Raw genomic sequence first — 12,514 nt, 5'->3', positions numbered from 1 at the left:
CCCATCTGTCTACTAAGAAGTAGAGGGTCATACTGACATGCTAGTAGCTTTCAGGTAGGTGTTCATAAAGTCCTTCAGTAGTCCCTTGTCTATTCAGGGGCATATATAATCCTATAGTTTTCATCTACATATAGCAGCCGCCACTTTCTTGGATGTGGTCTGAGTTGTGCAACCCATTATTAGTGCCAGTGTTTGCTCATGGCCTTGGCCTTAAGCAGACCCTTGGTGTTCTGCGTTTATCAGGTCTTGTGGGTTCAACAGGACTGCTAGTTTCAGGAGCTTATTGGTTCTTGGGAGACTTTTACACACTATCTTCATGAAGTTCATGAAGAGCCTCATGAAGTTCAACAAGGGGAAGGGCAAAGTCCTGCACCTGGGGAAGAACAACCCCATGCACCAATATATGCTTGGGGCCACCCAGCTGGAAAGCAGCTTGGCAGAAATGTATATATAGCATTGCTATCGGCTGGAAAGACATGATCCCTCCCCTCTACTCAGCAGTACTCCAGGTGGGGTCTCATGAGAGCAGAGGGGGAGAATGACCGCCCTTGACCTGCTGTCCACATTTCTTTTGATGCAGCCCAGGATATGATTAGCTTTCTGGGCTTCAAGCACACATTGTTGGCTCCCGTCCAATTTTTCATCCACCAGTATATCCCTGAGTCCTCCTCCACAGGGCTGCTCTCAATCCATTCATCCCCCAGTATGTACTGGTATTGGGGATTGCCCCAGCCCAGGCATGGGACCTTGCACTTGGCCTTGTTGAACTTCATGAGGTTCACAGGGGCCCACTGCTCAAGCCTGTCAAAGTTCCTCTGGATGGCAGTCCTTCCCTCTAGCATATCAACTGCACCACTCAGCTTGGCGTCTGCAAACTTGCTGAGGGTGCGCTCAATCCTACTGTCTATGTTGTTGATGAAGATATTAAATAGTATTGGTCCCAGTATGGATCTGTCGTGGTTCAGCCTCAGTTGGCAACTGAACACCACGCAGCCGCTCGCTCACATCCCCCCCCACCCCTGTGGGATGGGGAAGAGAATCGGACGAGCGAAAGAACTTGTGGGTTGAGATAAGCACAGTTTAATGATTACAATAAAATGATGATGATAAATGATTATGATAATAATGACAATAATGTTAATATAATAAAAGGGAAAAGGAAGGAAAGGGAAAACAGGAAAAAAAAATGCAGAAACACGAACGATACAGCCGCTCACCACCCGCCAACCGACGCTGCCCGTCCCCGAGCCGCGATTGCTCCCTCCCTCCCCCGGCCAGCCCCTCCCAGGTAGCATACTGGGCATGACGTTACATGATATGGAATATCCCTTTGGTCATTTTGAATCCGCTCTCTTAGCTGTGCCCCCTCCCCTCCCAGCTTCTTGTGCACCCAGCAGAGCATGGGAGGCTGGACATGTCCTTGACTAGTATAAGCGCTACCCAGCAACAGCCTAAACATCTGTGTGTTATCTCAACAGGATTTTTTTTTTCCCTGCTAATTTCAAAGCACAGCACTATACCAGCTAGAGTGAAGAAAATTAACTCTATCCCAGCTGAAACCATGACAGGATCCTTGAGGGACACCACTTATCACTGCTTTCCACTTGGACATTGTTCCATTGAGTTTGTTCAGTTTACTGGCTGTGCTTCTGTTGATACACCCCAATATCCTGTTAGGCTTCATCACTGCCAGAGCACACTGCTGACTCATGTTCAACTTGCTTTCAACCAGGACCCCCGGGTCCTTTTCAGTAGACCTGCTACCCAGCTTGTAATATCTTGTGACTTTGCCGTTGATCTTGAATTTAATGAGATTCTTGTCACCTCATCCTTCTAGCCTGTCGAGGTCCCTCTGAATGGCAGCCCCGTCCTCGAGTGTGTCAGCTGCACTCCCTCAGTTTGGAGTCATCCACAAGCTTGATGGATAGTGGATTCTGTCTCCTCCTCCAGGTCACTGATAAAGACATTCAACAGCACAGGTCCCAGGATAGACCCGTGCAATGCTCCACATGTCACTGGCCTCTGTGTAGGGTACAACCCATTAACCGCTCCCCTCTGAGCCTCACAATCCACCTGGGTCTTCACTCATCAGGTAGTCCACCCATCCAGATCATAATGTTCCAATTTGGATACAAGGATGCTGTCGTGGTTTAGCCGGCAGCTCAGCCCCACACAGTCGCTCGCTCACTCCCCCACCGGTAGATGGGGAAGAGAATCAGAAGGGTAACGCTCGTGGGTTGGGATAAGAACAGTTTAATAATTAAAATTAAAAGAAACAACAACAGAAATGCAATGTAAAGGAGAACAATGAGAGGCGCAAAGCCCCGGGGGAGGGGGGAAGGGAGGGGAGGGGGGAACGAACCGCCGGAACAAACCGCACGCGACGCAGCCGCTCACCGACCGCCGACCCGACGCCGCGCCGCTCCCGAGCCGCGAACTGCCCCCCCTCAATATACTGGTCATGGTGTCACATGGTATGGAATGAACCTGCCATTGGCCAGTCGGGGTCAGCCGCCCCCACCATGTCCCTGCCCCTCCCAGCCCCCCCTGCCATGCCACGTGGCAGAGCGCGGGAAGCTGGAAAGGTAGCTGACCCCCACAGTGAGGAGAATTAACCCCTTCTCAGCCAAAACCAGCACATTCTCCACCCCTTATTCCATACCATTTACACCATGCCCAGGTCCCATATGATGCAATACAACCGTACCAACCACCACCCCTCCCCTTCCCATCCTTTAACATAATACACAGACATCATTCCCTTAGTCTATGGACCTTCCCTGTAAAATGTCCACTAAAATGTCCATTGAGTTCACCCAGTCCGTGACTCTGGGCTGCATCTGTCGTATCAGTCTTTCCGGGTGGGAGAGATGGTGTGTGGCGTTGGGTTGCTGCATACCGAGTCAGTCATCGTTCCATCACTGCTGCACGGCTTGTTTCATAGTTTATCTTCCGTGGGTTGGGAGGCTCGTACTCTGATATCATTGATACAACACAGAGGTGACACACAATATTATATAGCAGTTCACATTGTGCCATTCAGTTCATTGACTGTTTTCGCCCCAAATCAAATCCCCTAGAGGCACACATCGGATTTCTCCATCCTCCCGCATCACCTACCAAGTGCACCCAGGTCCTCGAGCAAAAGCAATCCCACGAATGGGTTTGCCTTTGCCTGAGGCAGGAAGAACCCAGAATGTTTTGCCCAGCATACTTTTTGCATGCACTACAGGGACTCTATCCCCTTCCACAGTATGTAGGATTTCTGACTGGGCAGGGCCAGCTCGATTGGCAGATCCCCTCGTGTTGACTAACCACGTGGCTTTTGCTAAATGTGTATCCCAGTGCTTGAATGTTCCACCCCCCCATTGCTCTCAGTGTAGTCTTTAACAGTCCATTGTACCGTCCAATTTTCCCAGAGGCTGGTGCGTGATAGGGGATGTGATACACCCACTCAATGCCATGCTCTTTGGCCCAGGTGTCTATGAGATTATTTCGGAAATGAGTCCCATTGTCTGACTCAATTCTCTCTGGGGTGCCATGTCGCCACAGTACTTGTTTTTCGAGACCCAGGATAGTGTTCCCGGCAGTGGCGTGGGGGACAGGATATGTTTCCAGCCAGCCGGTCGTCGTTTCTACCATTGTAAGCACATGGCGCTTGCCTTGACGGGTTTGTGGGAGTGTGATATAGTCAATTTGCCAGGCCTCCCCATATTTATATTTCAGCCATCGTCCCCCATACCGCAGAGGCTTTACCCGCTTCGCTTGCTTGATTGCAGCGCATGTGTCACATTCGTGGATAACCTGTGCAATAACATCCATGGTCAAGTCCACCCCTCGATCACGAGCCCACCTGTATGTTGCATCTCTCCCTTGATGGCCTGAGGTGTCATGGGCCCATCGAGCTAGAAATAGTTCACCCTTATGTTGCCAGTCCAGATCCACCTCAGCCACTTCAATCCTGGCAGCCTGATCTACCTGCTGGTTGTTCCGATGTTCTTCAGTGGCCTGACTCTTGGGGACGTGAGCATCCACATGCCGTACCTTTACAACCAGGTTCTCTACCCGGGCAGCAATATCTTGCCACAATGTGACAGCCCAGATGGGTTTGCCTCTGCGCTGCCAGTTGCTTTGCTTCCACTGCTGCAGCCAGCCCCACAGGGCGTTTGCCACCATCCAGGAGTCAGTATAGAGATAGAGCACTGGCCACTTTTCCCGTTCAGCAATGTCTAAGGCCAGCTGGATGGCCTTTACCTCTGCAGACTGGCTCGATTCACCTTCTCCTCCAGCAGTTTCTGTGACTTGCCGTATAAAACTCCAAACAGCAGCCTTCCATCTCCGGTGCTTTCCCACAAGGCGACAGGACCCATCGGTGAACAGGGCATATTGCTTTTCATCTTCTGGCAGTTTGTTATAGAGTGGGGCTTCTTCAGCACATGTCACCTCCTCCTCTGGTGATAATCCAAAATCTTTGCCTTCTGGCCAGTCCATAATCACTTCCAAGATTCCTGGGCGACTGGGGTTTCCTACTCGAGCCCGCTGGGTGATCAGTGCAACCCATTTACTCCACGTAGCATCAGTTGCATGGTGTGTAGAGGGGACGTTTCCTTTGAACATCCAGCCCAGCACTGGCAGTCGGGGTGCCAGGAGCAACTGTGCCTCAGTACCAACCACTTCTGAAGCAGCTCGAACCCCTTCATATGCTGCCAATATCTCTTTTTCAGTTGGAGTATAGCGGGCTTCGGACCCTCTGTATCCCCGACTCCAAAACCCTAGGGGTCGACCTCGGGTCTCCCCATGTGCTTTCTGCCAGAGGCTCCAGGTAGGGCCATTCTCCCCGGCTGCAGTGTAGAGCACATTTTTTACATCTTGTCCTGCCTGGACTGGCCCAAGGGCTACTGCATGAACTATTTCTCGTTTAATCTGTTCAAAGGCTTGTCGTTGCTCAGGGCCCCATTTGAAATCATTCTTTTTCCGGGTCACTTGATAGAGAGGGCTTACAATCATACTGTAATTTGGAATATGCATTCTCCAAAAACCCACAACGCCCAAGAAAGCTTGTGTTTCCTTTTTGCTAGTTGGTGGAGACATGGCTGCTATTTTGTTGATCACATCCATTGGAATCTGACGACGACCATCTTGCCATTTGATTCCTAAGAACTGGATTCTCGTGCGGGTCCCTTCACCTTACTTTGTTTTATGGCAAAACCAGCCTTCAGAAGGATTTGGACTATTTTCTCTCCTTTCTCAAAAACTACTTCTGCTGTGTTGCCCCACACGATGATGTCATCAATGTATTGAAGGTGTTCTGGAGCTTCTCCTTGTTCCAGTACAGTCTGAATCAGTCCATGGCAAATGGTAGGACTGTGTTTCCACCCCTGGGGCAGTCGATTCCAGGTGTACTGGACGCCCCTCCATGTGAAAGCAAACTGTGGCCTGCACTCTGCTGCCAGAGGGATGCAGAAGAATGCATTAGCGATATCAATTGTGGCATACCACTTGGCTGCCTTTGACTCCAGTTCGTATTGAAGTTCTAGCGTGTCTGGCACAGCAGCACTCAACGGTGGAGTGACTTCGATCAGGCCACGATAGTCTACTGTTAGTCTCCACTCTCCATTAGACTTCCGCACTGGCCATATGGGACTGTTAAAGGGTGAGTGGGTCTTACTGATGACTCCTTGGCTCCTCAGTTGGTGAATGGGCTCATGGATGGGGATCAGAGTGTCTCTGTTGGTGCGATATTGCTGCCGGTGCACTGTTGTGGTGGCGATTGGCACCTGTTATTCTTTGACCCTCAGCAACCCCACAACAGAAGGGTCCTTCGAGAGGCCAGGCAAGGTAGACAGCTGTTTAGTTTCCTCCGTCTCCAAGGCAGCGACACCAAAAGCCCACTTGTAGTCTTTTGGGTCCTTGAAATACCCTCTCCTGAGGTAGTCTATGCCAAGGATGCACGGAGCCTCTGGGCCAGTCACAATGGGGTGCTTTTGCCACTCATTGCCAGTTAGGCTCACTTTGGCCTCCAATACAGTTAGCTCTTGGGATCCCCCTGTCACTCCAGCAATGCTAATGGGTTCTGCCCCTATATAGTTTGATGGCATTAAGGTGCACTGTGCGCCGGCGTCCACTAAAGCTTTATACTCCTGTGGGTCGGCCGTGCCAGGCCATCGGATCCACACAGTCCAGTAAGCCCGGTTATCCCTTTCCTCCACCTGGCTGGAGGCAGGGCCCCTCTAGTCCTGATCATGGCAGTCACAACTCACTTCCTGTAAATGTGAATCAGGAGTCCCTCTATTACACTTAGAAATAAAATCAGCGCTTTTACTCCTCTGTCTGGGGACTTGCTCACTGGAAACTGGAGCAGCAGCTTTCCTGGAAGAGCCTCCCTGAGTGACTCTTCTTCCTTGCAGTTCATGCACTCGTGCCTCTAGGGTCGAGGTAGGCTTGCCATCCCACCTCATCATGTCCTCTCCATGGTCACGCAGGTAGAACCATAGGGTGGCCCGTGGTGTGTATCCCCTTCTTTGAGCCAAAGGACGCTTATTCCTAACAGCTGAGACACTACTCTGTCGAGGTGGGGAGTAGGACAGATCTTCTTTGAGTTGCTGGACCTCTTGGGATAGTTTCTCCACAGCAGAGACGAGCGAGGAAGAGATATTTGTTTCATAATCCCGGAGTCTATCAATCACCTCCACCACCGCTGGTGTCTCGTCATCTTTCCAGGACATTACTTCCAACGAGTTTGCATGCGAAGATGGTGCGCTCCGTACAAACTTCCGCCGCATGGGTCGTGTGCACTCGGCTTCATCTGGATCTTTGGATGACCGTTGATCGTCCTGGTCACCATAAATCACCTCAAGCACAGCTAATTCCCTTAGATACTGGATGCCTTTCTCCATAGTTGTCTATTTTCCTGGGCGATATGTAACATCTTCTTTAAAGGGATACCTTTCCTTCACTCCAGACAGGAGTCGCCTCCAGAGGCTGAGGGCTTGTGTTTTTTTCCCCAATTGCTTTGTCAACGCCCCCTTCCCCAGAAAGGGATCCCAATTGTTTGGCTGCTTTTCCCTCTAGTTCCAGGCTACTGGCCCCATTATCCCAGCATGAGAGCAGCCAGGTGACAATGTGTTCACCTGAACGACGGCTATAATCTTTTTGCATATCTCGCAACTCACTTAAGGACAGGGATCAGGTGGTCTCTATTTCATTTATGACTTCTTCCTCCTCTCCCCGTTATGGCCCTGCTTCTTCATCATCTCGTTCTAAAAGAGTTGATGTCTGCTTCCAATATTTCGCCTTGTGTATGGGGGCAACTGATACTGGTACAGGTTTATTTTCTGAGCCATCTCCAGTACCTGTCGTGGGGGTTTGAGTGGCTGCAGTGCCTGTCCTCAGGGCTGGATTGTCTACAGTGCCAGTCACTTTGCATTTCAATCCAGAGACCTTCTCTTCCCCTTGGGGGCACTGAATACTGTTGAGCAGGGCTCGGTATGCATGGGCCAGGCCCCAGCACGTTGCAGTTATCTGTGTCTCTCTGGAGTTCCCAGCGTAACAACATACTTTCTCCAAATATTCTGCTAGGTATTTAGGATTCTGCACTTGTTCGGGGGTGAAACTCCAAAACACTGGGGGTGCCCACTGCCCTAGGTATTTGCCCATGCTATCCCAAATGCCCTGCCACTCGTAACTATCAAGCCTCGGGGCAGATTTCTGGGTGATATTCTGAAGTTGCTTAGTCAAAACCAAAACAGCATGCCCAAAAACTAACAATAAGTGCAGCTTAACCACCCAAGGATGTTCAAGATACAACAATGTTGTTGTAATAGAGGCACAGACATCATAGAACAAAGTTGCAAAGATACCATTCTGTATTTCCTCCATATAAAATCTCTCCGAGGAGGAGGTATAATTGCTAATTGCCTCAACAAGGTGGTATCCAAAGTACAGTAATGGTTTCAGCAAAAACCCCAAATACCAGATAAAGTTGAAAAACAGTGTTTGTATAACAAATCTTGTAGGCAAAACGTTACTAATCACAGCAGAACACAGCAGACTAAACAAACCGACACCAATCTTTAACACCAACTGCAAAAAGGACAACATGGTGCTGTGACCAGCAGCTGTTATTATCTCCAACCCTTGAGCCCCACGTTGGGCGCCAAAAAGACTGTCGTGGTTTAGCCGGCAGCTCAGCCCCACACAGTCGCTCGCTCACTCCCCCACCAGTAGATGGGGAAGAGAATCAGAAGGGTAACGCTCGTGGGTCGGGATAAGAACAGTTTAATAATTAAAATTAAAAGAAACAACAACAGAAATGCAATGCAAAGGAGAACAACGAGAGGCGCAAAGCCCCGGGGGAGGGGGGAAGGGAGGGGAGAGGGGGAACGAACTGCCGGAACAAACCGCACGCGACGCAGCCGCTCACCGACCGCCGACCCGACGCCGTGCCGCTCCCGAGCCGCGAACTGCCCCCCCTCAATATACTGGTCAAGGTGTCACATGGTATGGAATGTACCTGCCATTGGCCAGTCGGGGTCAGCCGCCCCCACCATGGCCCTGCCCCTCCCAGCCCCCCCCCCCCGCCACGTGGCAGAGCGCGGGAAGCTGGAAAGGTAGCCGACCCCCACAGTGAGGAGAATTAGCCCCTTCTCAGCCAAAACCAGCACAGATGCTGTGCAAGATGGTGCTGAAAGCATTGCTTAAGTCAAGGTTGACAACATCCACCGTTCTCTTCTCATCCATCATGATCTAGTCATTTCATTAAAGAAGGCAATCAAGTTGGTCAAGCGTGATTTTTTTTTTCCCCTTGGTGACTGAGAATAGCCAGCATGGATTTACCTTTGCCTTTATGTGCCCAGAAATGGCCTCCAAGAGGACTCACTTCATGACTTTCCCTGGGATCACCAAAGTGAGGCTGACTGGCCTCTAGTTCCCTAGATAGTCCTTCTTGCCCTTTTTGAAGATGGGTACAACATTTCTCCAGTCATTGGCTACCTTCCCTGATCTCTGTGATCTTTCAGTGGTGATAGTGTGGCCTTGCAATGACATCAGGAACTTCTCGTGGCACCCTTGGATGCATCCCATCTAGTCTCATGGACTAGTATGGGCTGAGATTTCTCAATAGATCCCTAACTCGATCCTCCTCTGCTACTGGCTGTTTGTCTTCGCCCTGAGCCCTGTCTCTAGGCACAAAAAGGCCTGGGAGACCTTGTTGGTGAAAACCAAGGCAAAGGCGGCACCGAGTACCTCAACTTTATCTGCAGTCACTTAATTGTCCACCCCATGCAGCAGTGGGCTCACATTTTCCTTGCTTATTCTTTTATTGATAATGTAGCAGTAGAAGTTCTTCTTGTTGCCCTTGATGTCCCTTGCCAGTTTCAGCTCCAGCTGAGCTTTGGCTTTCCCCAAACCATCCCTGTATACCCAGGCAATGTTTCTATATTCTTCTGTAGCCTGTCTTCACTTCCACCTCCTGTATATGTCCTTTTTCTCATGAGCACCCTGTTTAGCCAAGATGGTCCCCTGCTACATCTACTAATTTTTCTGAGTATTGGCATGGACTGTTCTTGTGCTTGGAGGACGTTGTCCTTAAAGACTTGTCATCTCTTGAGCTCCTTTGCCCTTCAGAGCTGCCTCTCATGGGATCCCACTTACCAGCTTCCTGAAAAAGCAAATTTCTGCTCTACTGAAGCCTGGGATCTGTACTCTGCTACTTGATCCCCTCTCTCCCTTCAGGATCTTGAACTTCACTATTCCATGGTTGCTACAACCAAGGCTGCCATTGATTATCATGTCCCCAGAAAGTTCTTCCTTTTTGGTGAGTAGTAGATCCAGCTGTATGTCACCTATGGTTGGCCCATCTAGCATCTGCGTTAAAATTCATAACACCTTTCAGAAACCTGGATTGCTTTCTTACTAATTACACCTTTTGCTTTTGTGTTTAAACTCACTATTCCACTGCAGCAATCTCTGGTTTTACAACCTATTTGGCTCTTATTGAAATGTAAGAATGTGCATTCAACAGTACTTGTGTTTCAGGAGTCCTCCCTCCCCCTTTAAGGGCACATGGCATTTTTGTGGAAACAGTGTATTGGTATGTCCAGTGAAAAAATGTGTTTTAAGGAGGAAGGCCCTAAGGATATGAACACTTGGCCGAATGCTATAGGCAAATCCTGGTTTGAGTTATTGTCTTTCAGCTAAGCCATGTTATTGGACTGCATGCACATTCTTTGCTTTCTCAGGTTGTGGTAAAGTACCGTTAGCATATGTCACTTTCATGGTGACTTACCCTTTCAGTACATGTCACCTTGCAGTCTAATAGGCTAAGATCATGTGCATGATCATCTGTTGCAATTCAGCTGATGGCTGGTCACATGATCTCACATTTGCTTATGAGTCCATACCCTTGCTGTTTCCAATATCAAGGTCTTTCAAAGCTGACATGGAAAAGTAAAAACAGCTATAAAGTGTCTGCAAAAAAAAGCCCTAAACACTGATGTATAAGCAGAGGATAGCCTTTTTAAAGTGTATTTTCAAAGTAGAACGTTTTTTGCTGGGTACTGTGTAAACAATTTTCATAGCATGTCAAAGGACAAAGCTGTCTTTACATGAGAATTGAGTTGTTTCTTTGATCTTTTTATTGGGCCTTTTCTGAAGTGTATTGTTTCAAAGCCATGTTGTTTGTCTCAGTGAATTAATTATTTCTTCTTTTTACATCAGCTGGATATATTATGCAATGAAGAGATTCTTGGCAAGGACCACACACTCAAGTTTGTAGTTGTTACTAGATGGAGATTTAAGGTATGACACAACTGCTTTTCATCAAAATTTTCATGTTCCATGTAAATCATGAGCTGACTAAAGAACAAAGTTCATAAAGCATATATCATGCAGACCTATATGGCAATAACTTCAAAATGGTTAAAATATGTATTTTTATATGTCTAACAAACTATTTTAAAAAATATATATTTTTCTTAATTTAAAACGTGCTACTACAGAAAAGGGGAAGTTGATGGCAGATGTCAATTTGATAGTAATTTAAAATATATAGAGTAGGCTGAAGCCACTGAGAAGAATGTTTTCCTCAGCCATGTCAGTCAGATACAACTAATATTACTCTGTGTAGACTGTGAAACTGGTTACAATGCAGAATAGACAAGTAGTCAATATATTCATATTCTGTACTTTGGAAGAGAGAGGCTGAATATACTCATGAAAGGAGGCGGATTAATTAATTTTGCTCCCCACTTCAGTTCAAGAGATTTGTAGCAATATTTAGTAGGCATAAACAAGGCTGGGGAAAGCAGTTGAGTGGTTCTCTGGGTTACTGATGTTAGTTTCTTTAAACAAAACAACACCAACCCCCCCATAATAGAGTCACAGGTTGGAAGGGACCTCAGGGATCATCTAGTCCAACCTTTCTAGGAAGAGCACAGTCTAGACAAGATGGCCCAGCACCCTGTCCAGACAACTCTTGAAAGTGTCCAACGGGGCTGAGTCAACCACTTCCCTGGGGAGATTATTCCAATGGTTGACCATTCTCACGGGTGAAAAATTTCCCTCTCGTGTCCAATTGGAATCTCCCCAAGAGCAACTTGTGTCCATTCCCCCTTGTCCACTCCATGTGACTCCTTGTAAAAAGGGAGTCTCCATCTTCTTTGTAGCTACCCCTTAAGTACTGGTACATGGTAATGAGATCCCCTCTAAGCCTCCTTTTCTCAAGGCTGAACAAACCCAGTTCTCCCAGCCTATCCTCGTATGGCAGGCTTCCCAGTCCTTTGATCATCTTGGTGGCCCTTCTCTGGACCCCTTCCAGCCTGTCTACATCCTTTCTGTATAGCGGGGACCAGAACTGTACACAGTACTCCAGGTGTGGCCTGACAAGCGCTGAGTAGAGTGGGATGATGACTTCTTTATCTCTGCTGGTGATGCCCTTTTTGAGGCAACCCAGCATCCTGTTGGCCTTCTTGGCTGTAGCAGCACACTGTTTGCTCATGTTGAGCTTCCTGTCCACCAGGACCCCCAGGTCCCTTCCCACAGAGCTGCTCTCCAGCCATGTGGATCCCAGTTTGTGCTGCACTCGTGGATTATGTTTTCCCAGGTGCATGACCTTACACTTGTCCTTGTTGAACTTCATAAGGTTCTTGTTGGCCCACTCTTCCAGCCTATCCAGATCTTCCAGCAGAGCAGCTCTCCCTTCTGGAGTGTCTACTTCCCCACTCAGTTTGGTGTCATCTGCAAACTTCATCAGGCTACACTTGATCCCGTTATCCAGATCACTTATAAAGATGTTGAATAACATTGGGCCCAATATCGATCCCTGGGGGACTCCACTTGTGACAGGTAGCCACTTGGAAAAGGAACTATTTACCACCACCCTTTGGGTGCGGCCTCTCAGCCAATTCCCCAACCGCTGCACAGACCACTTGTCTAGGCCATAACGCATTAATTTCTCCAGGAGGAGACTGTGGGGGACCGTATCAAAGGCCTTGGAGAAGTCCAGGTAGACAATGTC

At 48.6% G+C, this 12,514-nt stretch overlaps 1 protein-coding gene across 13 annotated transcripts in view; it reads left to right on the top strand.

The window, feature by feature from the left end:
* The window catches only part of LOC142049382 (polycomb group RING finger protein 3-like), a 131,789-nt gene that overhangs the window by 99,311 nt on the left and 19,964 nt on the right, over positions 1-12,514 (top strand). For 10 of the 13 annotated variants that reach the window (XM_075077052.1, XM_075077058.1, XM_075077049.1 and 7 more), the window contains one exon: positions 10,717-10,797. The exons of the other annotated variants lie outside the window; for them this stretch is intronic. In XM_075077052.1, the coding sequence (XP_074933153.1) occupies positions 10,717-10,797 (81 nt within the window). The remainder of the gene's footprint in view (positions 1-10,716; positions 10,798-12,514) is intronic. 13 annotated transcript variants of the gene reach the window in all.

The sequence above is a fragment of the Phalacrocorax aristotelis genome, chromosome W (assembly GCF_949628215.1).
Source record: "Phalacrocorax aristotelis chromosome W, bGulAri2.1, whole genome shotgun sequence".
NCBI classification, from domain to species: Eukaryota; Metazoa; Chordata; class Aves; order Suliformes; family Phalacrocoracidae; genus Phalacrocorax; species Phalacrocorax aristotelis.
This window is presented reverse-complemented; position numbering and strand designations above follow the sequence as displayed.